The 16,810-nt window shown below is 43.3% G+C and overlaps 1 protein-coding gene across 1 annotated transcript in view; it reads right to left on the minus strand.

The window, feature by feature from the left end:
- Positions 1-11,807, minus strand: part of LOC115169842 (glypican-3-like) — a 36,036-nt gene extending 24,229 nt beyond the window's left edge. The window contains exon 1 of the mRNA XM_029725860.1: positions 11,281-11,807. Coding sequence (XP_029581720.1) covers positions 11,281-11,446 — 166 coding nt within the window. The 5' untranslated portion in view covers positions 11,447-11,807. The remainder of the gene's footprint in view (positions 1-11,280) is intronic.
- Positions 11,808-16,810: the final 5,003 nt, after the last annotated feature.

The following is a 16,810-nucleotide window of genomic DNA, read 5'->3' on the forward strand; positions in this document are numbered from 1 at the left end:
ACTCTTCCACCTCAGGAAGTGCTGTGTTTCTTTTTTAGTCGTCTCATCCAGTGAACTTGAAGGATATTTACTTTGTATTGATTTGCTGTGCTTGGGTGGGTCCGTGTTGAAAGAAAACATGGCTCAAAAGGGGCTCTGCCACATACCTGCATTTTTGGACGGCCCTGAATCGTGCCAGGAATGTCTAGCTTTTTCAAGCATCAAGCTGGCAGTGTTGGGGTCCAGAGCCAGAGGCCAAGGGGCCAGGCGGCTTGGATGTGGGTCAGACATGTTGAGGAGAGGGTTGGGGCTGGGGTGCACTTGGAGCTTAGTAGACTGTTAGATTGTTGGATTTTGGGCGCTAGGGGTCTAGTGGGTTATTGGATGTGGGGGCAAAGAGATTGAGGGCAGGGTCCGGGGGGCACTGGGAGCAGTTGGATGTGGGTCAGAGGAGGGGGCTGAGGGGTTGAAGTAGACGGGTCACTTGAGGCTTAGTGGACTGGTGGAATTTTGGATGTGGGGGTAGAGGGTTTGAGGACAGAGTCAGAGGACACTAGGGAATATTGAACGTGGGTCAGAAGAGTTGAAGGTTGGGTAGAAACATGGGATAGGGGACTGGCAGACTATTTGATGATGACAAGTTTGGTGGGCACTAGGGGCTTTTGGATGTGGAGGTAGAGAGGTTTGCAAAGAGGGTGCTTTAAAACAGTTAAGAAGGTTCAGCTTCAGCCACAGGCCCCCTATCCACAGCACTCTGACTGTCTGTCCAGACAGCTGTCTGACCCTGAGGTCCTTACTACTGAGCTTACTCTCCCAGAATACCTGCTAGCCTCTGCTGCTGATGCCTTCATTCTATACCAACATCCCTGAGGAGTGGAGGAGCATACACAACCCTGGCCTTTCCATCATCAACTCCAGCATTTTTAAGGCAGTTATGACAATGACGCAAAAGCCAATCTACCTGGTAGTCGTTGCCTGTTTGGTGTTATGAAACAAGTTTTACGCAGGAAGAATTGGCCAGTTTACGGTGCAGAAGAGAAACTCAATAAGGTAGGGGCATGGGTGGTATACAATAAACACCCACCAGACCAATGACTTAGACTGAAATCCAATAAGAGATCCTGAGTCTAGCCCGTCTCAGACACATTAAGCAGATTCAGACTGGGATGTCACTGATGGGACAGGGATTGGACTGAGAACATTAGAGAGGTTGTGGGGAAGTTCTGTAACAGAGCTGGTTACCTGCTGAGGACATGCCAAACTTACTTTGTCAAGGCTACAGACAGTGAAAGGACAATATTGCATTTAACCAAAGTACGCTGTAAAGTTCTATCTATGTGGGATGGTAATGAGTGGCATTGGAGATACTTTCATTGAAAATGTTTAGTATTTTCTGTACCTTCAACTCCATCTCTTGGCAGTTTGTTTGTTGTGTTTTTTTTCAGCCACACAAGTCCTCTTTTATGAAAGATAAAGCTGTTGAGGGATTTCTGGGATCATTATTGAGCAGGTAGGGTTGTGAAGCTGGGGTACAGACAAGCCTACCGAAGACTCTGAGGCTTTATATTGATTATAGAGGAGGTTGGGTTGGAGGGGGGGGTGTGCACCATGTGTATGCTTCCCATGTGAGAAGGCCCTGTTTGAAGGAGCCTAAAATAAGTGCAACGAATCAAAGGGCATCATTAGCTTAGAGTTGCTGCCAGACACTTTGATGCTTTAACCAGGCAAGGATGTGGCAGCGTGATAACATCCTGCGTTCCCATTCCCTTAACATAAACACATGATGTGAACCCTGTCTTTGTGTTGGAGCTAAGCCAAACTCAAAGACGAAAACGGTGGCCGTGTCCGAATACCCATAATAGCATACTAAATAGTATGCAGGATTTTTTTTTATAGTACAGTATGTGAAATTTTGAAAATAGTACATCTAATGTGCAATTGCGTTGTCTCCCGCCATTCAGCGTGCCAATCTATCTGATTATCAGCTGTGTCAAACACGTGTCAGAAAAGACGAGTGAATTCTACTAGATCAAACGCAGTTTATGTAGTACGCTAGTATGGGTATTCAGACACAGCCAAAGACTTCTGATGGCTCGGTAGACAGGAACACGGGTGCCGACAGCAACAGAGTTCTGGTTTGAGTCACAAATGGTGTCACATGTACTGAATGTGTGAGTAAACTGCCAGTTGCATTCTCATATTACATTATCATAACGGATAATGAAAAGTCAACAGGATGCCAGACTGTCTGTGTGTTGCGTACAGACAGTGATCTGAGCAGCCTTGGTAGATCATAGAATGTAATTATCTGAGCCACACAGAGATGAGGTGACCATATCTAGTCAGGCCATGGGACGGCGGAGGTGGCGGCCAACCGTAGCGCGTGGGTGTTTATGAATGGAGCGTCTCCACGCCTGACCTCTAATTGATCTCCAAAGAGCTAGACCAAAACGCCCTTGTAATCTCGATATGGATTGTTGGCGAGCACATCACAGCGGCGGAGAGACACTATTTATTCATTGATGGGCCAGAGAGTGGTTATTAAGTGTCTGGAGAGTGAGCATTTGGAGCTGGTATAATTTAAGTCTGTTTCCTCAAATAACATATCCTAGTTACGTTTAACGTCTCGAACACACCTACAGTATCATTGCGCAAAATGGTTCGCAGCATCATCTGGATATTTGTGGAACAAAACTTCAACATTCACCTTCTGCTACCATTTCTGTCAAGCCGTCTAGGCATACAGTTTGATGCATACTTTTGATAAATCCAAAGTATGCACCACACAGTACGCACTGCAACTGCCTCTGCAACGCAATACTGCAAGGCAAACGCAGCATTCCGTTGGAAAGGAATGTACTTCTGGTGTACCAAGACGCAATGAAGCTGTCGGTGTGATCGAGGCGTAAGAGGATCTCATAAAACACTTCATTCCTGCAGGTACTAATAGCCATTTACTTTTCCATGGATTTCCTGTCATATGGCAGAAACGAGGGCTTTAAATCAGTAAATACACAAGCAGTTAGGCCTGTGGCTTGTTAAAAGAATGTTATGCATATAACTTTCACACATTTAAGTATGGCATTAAAAGCTAATGTATTCAATGTAACGCAGCTGTATGAACACTTGTGATAGGTCAGGTTTACTACCAAAGACTGGACCATCAGAAAAACATTAGGCCTTCAGTTAAGCTTTGTTCTACAATCAGCTATTTATCTTATGTTGTCTTATTAATTCATATTTCAAATGGTAGTAACATAATAACTGAATGACTACATTTAAGTTTCTTTGGATTACCAGAAAGTAGGATACATATCACCATCATGATATCATTTTGTAGTAATAAATACAAAGTAAAGATCAACTGAATTAGGATGCATGCAATAAAAGTCCCATTCTTTCATTTCCAGATCCAAGAATCAGATCGGCTGGCTCTGATGGCGCAGCCACACTGAAGGTGCTTGCTGAGAAATCAGTTCACCACACATGAATGAAACGCAGCACTGAATCCCTAAAGCAAACACAGAGGAGTATGAAAAGAGCTGAGGCTTCGCCACTTCAAATATCAAGCGTTGCTATGTTTGGCGATTGTACAACTCGTAGTCGGAGTTGTACACACACACACCCCCTCGTATTCTCATCCCCCATCCCCTGGTCAGCACTTTGAAGAGGGAATGGGCCCGACCCAAAGCAAGCTCTTCTGGACCACTCCAAATAAAAAGCAACAAACAAGAGTTTAGAGCAAATGTGGCTATGTTGAATTAGTTGGGGGTAGGGTGTTGAGGTAGAGATAAAGGAACTGAGTGAGAGAAAGATAGAGAAAGAGGACGGTGAGCAATTAGATGGAAAAAATACAGAAGAAAGTGAGACAAAGAGAGGTAGAGCACTGAATTTAGGTGGACAGTCAGGCCAGTAGACTTTCCTTCTCTATAGTACAGTACAGTATGCATGGAAACACGGCAACGCATGCCACTCATTCCAACCTTATGCCTCTGCTCTCAATTTGTCCCCAATTAAAAACACACATAACAGTCCAAACCTCATTCTATCCTCTAGGCCAGTCAGCTGCTGTCATATACCCTGCCGGCTGCATGCTGTAAACGCTTGTCATGCAGCGGCTCAAATGCTTCCATTCAGACTGGTGACATCTTCACAAGGCCCTGTTCCCCTGCGTTGTCTCGCAAGGGGCTTACTCCAGCTACTGCTCTGCCTGGAACTGACATGCCCTGTCCGATGCCCGGGATGACGCCACCGCCACTAAAACAAATATATTCAGTGGTTTGGATGCCCCTCTAGGTATGTTGAACGGGCGGCTATCTGTTGCTCTTCTCCCTGTGACGGCATGCAGAGTCAGACACAGTGATACAGTGGTGGCCTCTACCCCTAGATGTGGCACAGAGATATACGTGGCCTGCCAGTGGCTGTGGTTTGTGTCCACGTAGGTATTAGATGTCACATGAGTCATCTCTGGAAGCAGTTAGCCCTCTGCTCCGATTCAAAGGACACACAATGGTTTCTCGGAGAGGGAAGGCCCAGGATCAAAACGCTTTTTACGTCCACCAAGTTCTTATTCAATTTAAAACAGGCTCAATCCGGGCATAGAAACCCAGAAATACTGTCAGGATTTTTTAAGAAGCCTAACATTATTTCTGTTTCCCAAACTTTCCAAAGGCCTTAGAGAAATGAAGACGTTACCGCAAATATTTGAAAGATGGAATAATAAGAGCAGAATTGAAAGGAGAGGCTCGGTTGGACTTGGTGATGATGACTGCCTTTTCTTCTAAACATTCCTTCCTGTTATTTTCACGTGAAGGCCGTGAGAAGGAAAGAGGAAGAAAATGTTTACCACACACACATCCCAAAGAGAAACAGAACCACAGAGAAGAGAAGAGAGACAGACAGGAGTGTAGTTAGCCTTGGTGATGATAAGTGCCTTGTTTCTCTCCACACCAGCTCTCCCCAGGGAATGAGTTTTGAATCAAATCAACATAGCTGGATAGAAGCCCAAACCACAGTCTTCCCTGCTTGCTCCAGATAGTGTATGCCTCCTAAAACATATCTAGGATCAGTTTTCCTAATCTCAGTCATTATATGCTAACCAACAAAGCTGACCATGAACCTGTGGTGTAACCAAACCTCCATAAGACTAATGCTACTGTCTGCCTAATGTTCCATGCAGATATGGAGACATGCTCTTAGACAGACGATGTCCAAAAACATTTCCTGTATCAGTCTGAAACTTGCACTCAAGTGCATTTCACATGACCTGTTTCATATTTGTTCTGAATACTGTAGGTCCAAAAGTATCAGATCTCAGCATCATATGCAGGTGTGGAATTACTAAGAAATCTGACTTACAGTATTGAAACTGAGGAAAACCTCAGTAACACTGTCTCTACATAAATTCTAGTTTATGAGAGACTCTCCCTCATTCTGTTTTTACCGGCTCGGAGCATGGGCTTCAGAAGCCACGTCTCTCTGTTGAGCAATCTGCCAAGCTATTTAACAAAATTATGAATTAATTTCTCAAGGCAGAATGTTTGCTTAGTAAGCAGCTGGTTGGCCCTGTGAAATAGCAAATATGTTAAGATTCTAGTGATGTATTGATTGATAAAGGGATGCTTGGCTGTGAGATTCTTTTAATTAGTCCCCTTCCTCTTTCCTTGCTCCTCCACAAACCCACACTATATTTTCCATAAGAACAAATTCTTATTTACAATGACGGCCTAGTAAGCCATATTGAATTGTGATTAATACATTTAACAAATGTTGTTTAAAAAGCATTTCTAGCAGACTAAACTCAGCAAAAAAAGAAACGTCCCTTTTTCAGGACCTTGTCTTTCAAAGATAATTCGTCAAAATCCAAATAACTTCACAGATCTTCATTGTAAACACTGTTTCCCATGCTTGTTCAATGAACCATAAACAATTAATGAACATGCACCTGTGGAACGGTCGTTAAGACACTAACAGCTTACAGACAGTAGGCAATTAAGGTCATAGTTATGAAAACTTCGGACACTAAAGAGGCCTTTCTACTGACTCTGAAAAACACCAAAAGAAAGATGCCCAGGGTCCCTGCTCATCTGCGTGAACGTGCCTTAGGCATGCTGCAAGGAGGCATGAGGACTGCAGATGTGGACAGGGCAATAAATTGCAATGTCCGTACTGTGAGACGCCTAAGACAGGGAGACAGGACGGACAGCTGATCGTCCTCGCAGTGGCAGACCACGTGTAACAACACCTGCACAGGATCGGTACAGGATGGCAACAACAACTGCCCGAGTTACACCAGGAACCCACAATCCCTCCATCAGTGCTCAGACTGTCGGCAATAGGCTGAGAGAGGCTGGACTGAAGGCTTGTAGGCCTGTTGTAAGGCAGGTCCTCACCAGACATCACCGGCAACAACGTCGCCTATGGGCATAAACCCACCTTCACTGGACCAGACAGGACTGACAAGAAGTGCTCTTCACTGACGAGTCGCGGTTTTGTCTCACCAGGGGTGATGGTCGAATTCGTGTTTATCGTCGAAGAAATGAGTGTTACACCAAGGCCTGTACTCTGGAGTGGGATCGATTTGGAGGTGGAGGATCTGTCATGGTCTGGGGCGGTGTGTCACAGCATCATCTGACTGAGCTTGTTGTCATTGCAGGCAATCTCAACGCTGTGTGTTACAGGGAAGACATTCTCCTCCCTCATGTGGTACCCTTTCTGCAGGTTCATCCTGACATGACCCTCCAGCATGACAATGCCACCAGCCATACTGGTCGTTCTGTGCGTGATTTCCAGCAAGACAGGAATGTCAGTGTTCTGCCATGGCCAGCAAAGAGCCCGGATCTCAATCCCATTGAGCACGTCTGGGACCTGTTGGATCGGAGGGTGAGGGCTAGGGCCATTCCCCCCAGAAGTGTCCGGGAACTTGCAGGTGCCTTGGTGGAAGAGTGGGGTAACATCTCACAGCAAGAACTGGCAAATCTGGTGCAGTCCATGAGGAGGAGATGCACTGCAGTACTTAATGCAGCTGGTGGCCACACCAGATACTGACTGTTACTTTTGATTTTGACCCCCCCTTTGTTCAGGGACACATTATTCCATTTCCGTTAGTCACATGTCTGTGGTACTTGTTCAGTTTATGTCTCAGTTGTTGAATCTTGTTATGTTCATACAAATATTTACACATGTTAAGTTTGCTGAAAATAAACGCAGATGACAGTGAGAGGATGTTTCTTTTTTGCTGAGTTTATATACAGTTGAAGTCGGAAGTTTACATACACCTTAGCCAAATACAATTAAACTCAGTTTTTCACAAATCCTGACATTTAATCCTAGTAAATATTCCTTGTTTTAGGTCAGTTAGGATCACCACTTTATTTTAAGAATGTGAAATGTCAGAATAATAGTAGAGAGAATGATTGATTTATTTATTTCATCACATTCCCAGTGGGTCAGAAGTTTACATACACTCAATTAGTATTTGGTAGCATTGCCTTTAAATTGTTTAACTTGGGTCAAACGTTTTGGGTAGCCTTCCACAAGCTTCCCACAATAAGTTGGGTGAATTTTGGCACACTTTTTCAGTTCTGCCCACAAATGTTCTATAGGGTTGAGGTTGAGGATGAGGCTTTGTGATGGCCACTCCAATACCTCGACTTTGTTGTCCTTAAGCCATTTTCCACAACTTTGGAAGTATGTTTGGTCATTGTCCATTTGGAAGAGTCATTTGCAACCAAGCTTTATCTTCCTGACTGATGTTGCTTCAATATATCCACATACTTTTCCCTCCCTCATGATGCCATCTATTTTGTGAAGTGCACCAGTCCCTCCTGCAGCAAAGCACCCCAACAACATGATCAATCAATCAATCAAATGTATTTATAAAGCCCTTCTTACATCAGCTGATGTCACAAAGTGCTGTACAGAAACCCAGCCTAAAACCCCAAACAGCAAACAATGCAAAGCCAACTGACATTTACTCCTGAGGTGCTGACCTGTTGCACCCTCGACAACCACTGTGATTATTATTATTTGACCTTGCTGGTCATTTATGAACATTTGAACATCTTGGCCATGTTCTGTTATAATCTCCACCCAGCACAGCCAGAAGAGGACTGGCCACTCCTCATAGCCTGGTTCCTCTCTAGATTTCTTCATTGGTTTTGGCCTTTCTAGGGAGTTTTTCCTAGCCACCGTGCTTCTACACCTGTATTGCTTGCTGTTTGGGGTTTTAGGCTGGTTTTCTGTACAGCACTATGATATATCAGCTGATGTAAGAAGGGCTTTATAAATATATCTGATTTGATTTGATTTGATTTAGACAAACTGTGTGGGTAAAAAATATTGTTGTTGATTTTTTTTACATAAACAGTACCAGTCCAAAGTTGGGACACACGTACTCATTCAAGGGTTTTTCTTTATTTTTACTATTTTCAACATTGTAGAATAATAGTGAAGACATCAAAACTATGAAATAACACATATGGAATCATGTGGTAACCCAAAAAGTGTTAAGCAAATCAAAATGTATTTTTGACTTTAGATTCTTCAAAGTAGCCACCCTTTGCCTTGATGACAGCTTTGCACACGCTTCGCAATCTCTCAACCAGCTTCACCTGGAATGCTTTTCCAACAGTCTTGAAGGAGTTCCAACATATGCTGAGCACTTGTTTGCTGCTTTTCCTTCACACTGCGGTCCAACTCATCCCATGGCATCTCAATTGGGTTAAGGTAGGGTGATTGTGGAGGCCAGGTCATCTGATGCAGCACTCCATCACTCTCCTTCCTGGTCAAATAGCCCTGACACAGCCTGGAAGTGTATTGGGTCATTGTCTTGTTGAAAAACAAATGATAGTCCCACTAAGCGCAAGCCAGATGGGATAGCGTATTGCTGCAGAATGCAATGGTAGGCATGCTGGTTAAGTGTGACTTGAATTCTAAATGAATCACAGACAGCATCACCAGTAAAGCACCCCCACACCATCACACCTCTTCCTCCATGCTTCACAGTGGGAACCACACATGGGGAGATCATCCGTTCACCTACTCTATGTCTCACAAAGACAAGGTGGTTGTTTCTCTGCACAAGCAAATCTCTTCTTATTATTGGTGTCCTAGTGGTTAGAGCATTGGGCAAGTAACTGAAAGGTTGCTGGATCAAATCCCCAAGCTGATGAGGTAGAATCTGTCGTTCTGCCCCTGAACAAGGCAGTTAACCCACTGTTCCCCAGAAGGCTATCATTGTAAATAAAAATGTGTTCTTAACTGACTTGCCTAGTTAAATAAGGGTCATAAAAAGTAAAACTCTGGGGCTTCCTTTTCTGTGAAACCCCACATCTTTAAGGAATACCTGGGATAGGATTAAGTAATCCTTCAACCCCCCCCCCCCCCCAAAAGAGATAGCTGTACTATTGTAAAGTGGTTGTTCCACTGGATACCATAAGGTGAATGCACCAATTTGTAAGTCGCTCTGGATAAGAGCGTCTGCTAAATGACGTAAATGTAAATGTAAGAAACATTCAAAGTTCTTAAAATCTTCCGGATTGACTGACCTTCATGTCTTAAAGTATTGATGGACTGTTGTTTCTCTTTGCTTATTTGAGCTGTTCTTGCCATAATATGGACTTTGTCTTTTACCAAATAGGACTATCTTCTGTATACTAACCCTACCTTGTCACAACACAACTGATTGTCTCAAACACATTAAGAATGAAAGAAATTCCACAAATTAACTTTAAACAAGGCACGCCTGTTAATTGAAATCCATACCAGGTGACTACCTCATGAAGCTGGTTGAGAGAATGCCAAGAGTGTGCAAAGCTGTCATCAATAAAATATATTTGATTTGTTTAAATAAAAAAATGTTACTACATGATTCCATATGTGTTATTTCATAGTTTTGATGTCTTCACTATTATTCTATAATGTAGAAAATAGTACAAATAAAGAGAAACCCTGGAATGAGTAGGTGTTTCCAAACTTTTGACTGGCACTGTATATATATATATATATATATATATAGTTTTGATGTCTTCACTATTATTCTACAATGTAGAAAATAGTACAAATAAAGAGAAACCCTGTCACGTCCTGACCAGCAGAGGGAGTAGTTGTTTAGTATTTGGTCAGGACGTGGCAGAAGTTGTGTGTTGTATGTAGTTTCTAGTTGTTCTGTTTCTGTGTTAGTCTTGTGACTCCCGATCAGGTGCAGCTGGATATCGTTGTTCCTGATTGGGAGTCATATATTAGGTGTGTGTTTTTCTCTTGGGGTTGTTTAATTTTACACTGCTAGATTTATGTATAGCCTGTAAAACTGTCACCGTTTCATTCGTGTTTATTGTTTTGGCCGTGTACATCATAATTTATAAAAAATGATGTTGAGCCCGCAATCTGCTGCGTATTGGTCCACTTTTTCTGACAGTGATTTTGAGATATCCTCAGACGAAGGAGAATATCGTGACAAACCCTGGAATGAGTAGGTGTTTCCAAACTTTTGACTGGCACTATATATATATATATATATATATATATATATAACATGGATTTTTGTGCATCCTCCCCTGATTCAGAATATTTCATTGTCATGGCTTGTCTTAGAGATATTGAAGATTAAAAGCAAATAAATAAATACATAATGGATTTTTGTCCATCCTCCCCAATTCAGAATATATTACTTTCATGGTCATGGCATGCTAAGAGCTATTGAAGATTGAAATCTGGCAGAACAAATAACCCCGATAAGCAGTGGATTTTTGTCCATCTTCTCCTGATACAGAATATACAATTTTAATAATCATGCTTGGTTGAAAAGCTATCGTTGAGCAATAAAAACGAATATTCACCGAAAATCCCATCTGAAACTCATTTTAACTGGTTCTGTCAGTATTGTATTTACACCGGCTCTCAGAGTGTGTAGAGAGAACCACGTGCGCTCCTGATAGGAGCGTGCCAGAGGAATGACAATTCTGACTGTGAATCTACATTTCACAAGCCTCTTTTACAGATACGTAAATTGTGTTGATCAAAGTGTTGACAAGGTAGCTGTGTTGTCCTTCTAATATTTCTAACACTTCTCATTTACATAATTCTAATTTCAATAAACAAAATTTAAAAGAGCGACAAAAGTTTAATAGGGAGGTGGATACAGTTTAACCAACTCCTGGAAAGCAATGCAATAGAAAAGCTATTCTATTTGAGTTCAAAATGATCAACAGTCGGGATGATCTCGCTACAAATTGCAAAGCGTAAATTACTCAAATGTAAACGTCAACTGTCACTGCTGACCGCGGAAATGCACACACTCACCTGTCCCAGGAGTCTCCGGTACCCACTTCAGTGGGCCGATCTGGCGCACCTGGAAAGCGGTCTTCACCTCATGACAGCTGTATGCCCCAACATCCACTACTTTCACCAGAAACAGAACTGAAAAAATCCAATAGAAATTTACGCGTGGGCATATTCTTCGGGACATTGCTGCATCTCAATCCAGGTATCCGTGGGTTTAGTGTAAATCGATGATTTCACGGCCTGTTAAAAAATGTATGACACAAATAAAAAGTAGCAGTTGATACTATTAAACGTCCATGATACGACGTCTGCATCGGGTTCTCACATTATTGGTTTTTGTGCATAAAGGCAATCCCACACTGAGTTTATATGAGACGGTATTGTGGACTAAGATTTGTAGATGTACCACACTCAACTCAGGCGTTGTTCGACTGCGTGCATGCTTCCTTCTCTCCCTCAAGCCATGTGCGCTTTCACTCTCCCCTCTCGCTCGACCCCCACCCTCTCTGTTCAAATAAGGGGAGTCAGATATGAATTAATAATATCATATTTTCAGGCTGTTCTGGAGGGGGTCCGACCCGGTACTGGTTGTACCTAATAAACTGGCCACTGCGTGTACAACTAGAATTCCAAATGGCACTTGAGTTGATTGACAATCTGACAAATCATGCTCTTTATAAAACAAAAAATATTCAGATTTATTTCATAATTAGCAAATAGGACTATATGGTCTTAGGAATTAAATTCCAGATGACTGAAAAATATTTTGTTGGATAGACGCTGAAAAACCTACCCAAACACACAACTGAAAATGTCTATTTTGCCTGTTGCGAAGTAAAAATCGAACTTTCTATCTCCATGCTGAAGCAAATACAGGATTGTTTAGTGTACTTTACTGCCCTCTTCTGGTGAAATCGCAAAGGCACACTGGACACGATACATTAGTACTGTATGTTACGAATAAGGATAATTCACACAAATTACAAAATACCTTACTTGCTACATTCTACTGTTTCCTGGCTATTTAATGCTTAAATTAGTGGTTGTGATAGTGGTTACGTAAAGAAACACAAAAGATAAAGATTGCTTTCAATGTAAGGAATTACTGCATGTATGCATGCTTCCTTTTGGCCCAAGCCATGCCTGCTTTCAGTCTTCTCCTCTCGCTCGACCCCCACCCTCTCTGTTCAAAGAAGGGGTGTCAGATATGAATAAATAATATCACATGTTCAGCTTTGGGTATTTAATTGACTGTAATAATAAAGCTATAATAGCTTCATGGTGAGGTACATGTGGATTGTGATATATCACTATACCCAATGTTCCCAAATGGTCTAGACTCATTGGTGGGTCACTGGGGATTCCTATTAGGTCATTATGAAGTTGTATTAATTCATTAAACCTGGAAAATCCATAGGCTTCTCTTCAGATGTGTAACACCCACAACACAACAAAGTCGGGGACCAGAATTACTGACATCCTATTTAACCCAATAAAGGGAATGGTTGATTCAAAATCTATTAGGTACACCACCCCGTTCACAAAAATGGTTTGCTCCTACAAACAGTGAGTCACATGGCCATGGCTTGCTATATAAAGCAGGCAGACAGGTATCAGGTCATTCAGTTACTGTTCGATTGAACATTAGAATGGGCAAAGCGTGTGACCTAAGCGACTTTGATTGTGGTATGATCGTTGGTGCCAGGCGCGCCGGAATTTCTTTTAACTAGGAATAGATATAGTCCTTGGTTCACTCCAGACCTGTCTGCCCTTGACCAGCACAAAAACATCCTATGGCATTCTGCATTAGCATCAAATAGCCCCCGTGATATGCAACTTTTCAAGGAAGTTAGGAACAAATATACACAGGCAGTTAGGAAAGCTAAGGCTAGCTTTTTCAAACAGAAATTTGCATTCTGTAGTACAAACTCAAAAAAGTTCTGGGACACTGTAAAGACCATGGAGAATAAGAGCACCTCCTCCCAGCTGCCCACTGCTCTGAGGCTAGGAAACACTGTTACCACCGATAAATCCACTATAATTGAGAATTTCAATAAGCATTTCTCTACGGCTGGCCATGCTTTCCACCTGGCTACCCCTACATTCACATTTACATTTTAGTCATTTAGCAGTAGCTATTTTCCAGAGCGACTTACAGTAGTGAATGCATACATTTCATACATTTTTTTTCCGTACTGGTAGCCCGGTCAACTGCCCGGCACCCTCCACAGCAACCCGCCAAAGCCCCCACCATTTCTCCTTCACCCAAATCCAGATAGCTGATGTTCTGAAAAAGCTGCAAAATCTGGACCCCTACAAATCAGACGGGATAGACAATCTGGACCCTCTCTTTTTAAAATTATCTGCCGAAATTGTTGCAACCCCTATTACTAGCCTGTTCAACCTCTCTTTCGTATCGTCTGAGTTTCCCAAAGATTGGAAAGCTGCTATGGTCATCCCCCTCCTCAAAGGGGGTGACACTCTAGACCCAAACTGCTACAGACCTATATCTATCCTACCCTGTCGTTCTAAGGTCTTCGAAAGCCAAGTTGACAAACAGATCACCGACCATTTCGAATCCCACCGTACCTTCTCAACTATGCAATCTGGTTTCAGAGCTGGTCATGGGTGCATCTCAGCCACGCTCAAGGTCCTAAACGATATCATAACCGCCATCGATAAGAGACATTACTGTGCAGCCGTATTCATCGCCCTGGCCAAGGCTTTCGACTGTCAATCACCACATTCTTATTGGCAGACTCAACAGCCTTGGTTTCTCAAATGATTGCCTCGCCTGGTTTACCAACTACTTCTCTGATAGAGTTCAGTGTGTCAAATCGGAGGGCCTGTTGTTCGGACCTCTGGCAGTCTCTATGGGGGTGCCACAGGGTTCAATTCTCGGGCCGACTCTCTTCTCTGTATACATCAATGATGTCGCTGTCACGACTTCCACCGAAGGTGACTCCTCTCCCTGTTCGGGTGGTGCTCGGCGGTCGTCGTCGCCGGCCTATTAGCCGCCACCGATCCCATTTCCCTTTTTCGTTTAGTACTGTCTGGTTTTACACACCTGTGTCTTGTTGTACTGATTTCGGTGGGTTTATATTTCCCCGCTGCAGGTTAGGCTGTGTGTGGGATTGTTGCTGATTAGTACTGTAAAGGGGTGCGTGCCTGCACCACGGGTTTTGTTTACCGTTTACCGTTGTTTACCGTGGACATTTTTGCTCGATCGTTAGCAGAGTCGAGGTTTCTCCTCTGTGTGTACCTACTTCCTTCCCTGTCAGTGGATGCTACATTTGTGCGGTTTCCCTTTGTGGTAGTGCTGTGCCTTTGGGATCGCCTGTAATAAACATTTGATTGCCTGGAACCCGTCTGCCTCTCCTGCTCCTGATTCCACACCCACCCCCCTCTTGCTAGAGGCAGTTGTTACAGTCGCTCTTGCTGCTGATGATTCTCTGATCCACCTTTACGCAGACGACACCATTCTGTATACTTCTGGCCCCTCTTTGGACACTGTGTTAACTAACCTCCAGACGAGCTTCAATGCCATACAACTCTCATTCCATGGCCTCCAACTGCTCTTAAATGCAAGTAAAACTAAATGCATGCTATTAAATCGATCACTGCCCTCACCTGCCCGCCCGTCTGGACGGCTCTGACTTAGAATATGTGGACAACTACAAATACCTAGGTGTCTGGTTAGACTGTAAACTCTCCTTCCAGACTCACATTAAGCATCTCCAATCCAAAATTAAATCTAGAATCGGCTTCCTATATCGCAACAAAGCATCCTTCACTCATGCTGCCAAACATACCCTTGTAAAACTGACCATTCCACCGATCCTCGTTTCGGCGATGTCATCTATAAAATAGCCTCCAACACTATACTCAACAAATTGGATGCAGTCTATCACAGTGCCATCCGTTTTGTCACCAAAGCCCCATATACTACCCACCACTGCGACCTGTATGCTCTCGTTGGTTGGCCCTCGCTTCATACTCGTCGCCAAACCCACTGGCTACAGGTTATCTACAAGTCTCTGCTAGGTAAAGCCCTGCCTTATCTCAGCTCACTGGTCACCATAGCAGCACCCACTCGTAGCACGCTCTCCAGCAGGTATATCTCACTGGTCACCCCCAAAGCCAATTCCTCCTTTGGTCATCTTTCCTTCCAGTTCTCTGCTGCCAATGACTGGAACAAACTGCAAAAATCACTGAAGCTGGAGACTCATATCTCCCTCACTAGCTTTAAGCACCAGCTGTCAGAGCAGCTCACAGATCACTGCACCTGTACATAGCCCATCTGTAAACAGCCCATCTATCTACCTCATCCCCATACTGTATTTATTTATTTATCTTGCTCCTTTGCACCCCAGTATCTCTACTTGCACATTCATGTTCTGCATATTTACCATTCCAGTATTTAATTGCCATATTGTAATTACTTCGCCACCATGGCCTATTTATTGCCTTAACTCCCTTATCTTACCTCATTTGCTCTCACTGTATATTCACTTTTTGTTTTCTTTTTTTTCTACTGTATTATCGACTGTATGTTTTGTTTATTCCATGTGTAACTCTGTGTTGTTGTATGTGTCGAATTGCTATGCTTTAACTTGGCCAGGTCGTAGTTGCAAATGAGAACTTGGTCTCAAGTAGCCTACCTGGTTAAGTAAAGGTGAAATAAATAAAATAAAAATCCAGTATCTCAAAAACGGCCGGTCTCCTGGGCTTTTCACGCAAAACAGTCTATGGTTTACAGAGAATGGTGCGACAAACAATAAAATCCAGTCAGTGGACAAATACAGCTCGTTGATGAGGGCATAGGAGAATGGCAAAAATTGTGCAAGCTAACAGGAGGGCCACAAACAGACAAATAACCAGGCAGTACAACAGTAGTGTGCAGAACAGCATCTCGGAACTCACAACTTGAGCCTTGTCAAGGATGGGCTATTGCAGCAGACGACCACACCGGGTTGCACTCCTATCAACTAAAAACAAGAAGAAGCAGCTCCAGCGGGCACGCGATCACCAACACTGGACAATTGAGGAGTCGACTGGTCAGACGAATCCCAGTTCCTGTTGCGTCATGCTGATGACAAAGTCAGGTTTTGGCGTAAGCAGCTTCAGTCCATGGCACCATCCTGCCTGGTGTCAATGGTGCAGGCTGGTGTTGGCTGTGTACTGGTGTGGGGAATGTTTTCCTGGCACACGTTAGGTCCCTTGATACCAATTGAGCAACGATTGAATGCCATGCCCCAAAGACTTCTGGCTGTTCTGGAGGCAAAGGGGAGTCCGACCCAGTACTAGATTGGTGTACCTAATAAAATGCCCACTGAGTGCACATCTTTAAAGTGGAATTGACAGCATCTTAGCAACATGAAATCTTATTCAAATCTGTTCATATACACCCCCAGGAAGAATACGACACCTTTTTGTTTTGAGTTTGAGTTTATTTTTATTTTTACTGGGACAGTCCACATTAATCAACGTTTCAGTAAAAGCGCTGGTTTTAGCCAGCCGGCTAATTTTCAACCGCAGTCCCTAGGCA

The sequence above is a fragment of the Salmo trutta genome, chromosome 31 (genome assembly GCF_901001165.1).
Source record: "Salmo trutta chromosome 31, fSalTru1.1, whole genome shotgun sequence".
NCBI classification, from domain to species: domain Eukaryota; kingdom Metazoa; phylum Chordata; class Actinopteri; order Salmoniformes; family Salmonidae; genus Salmo; species Salmo trutta.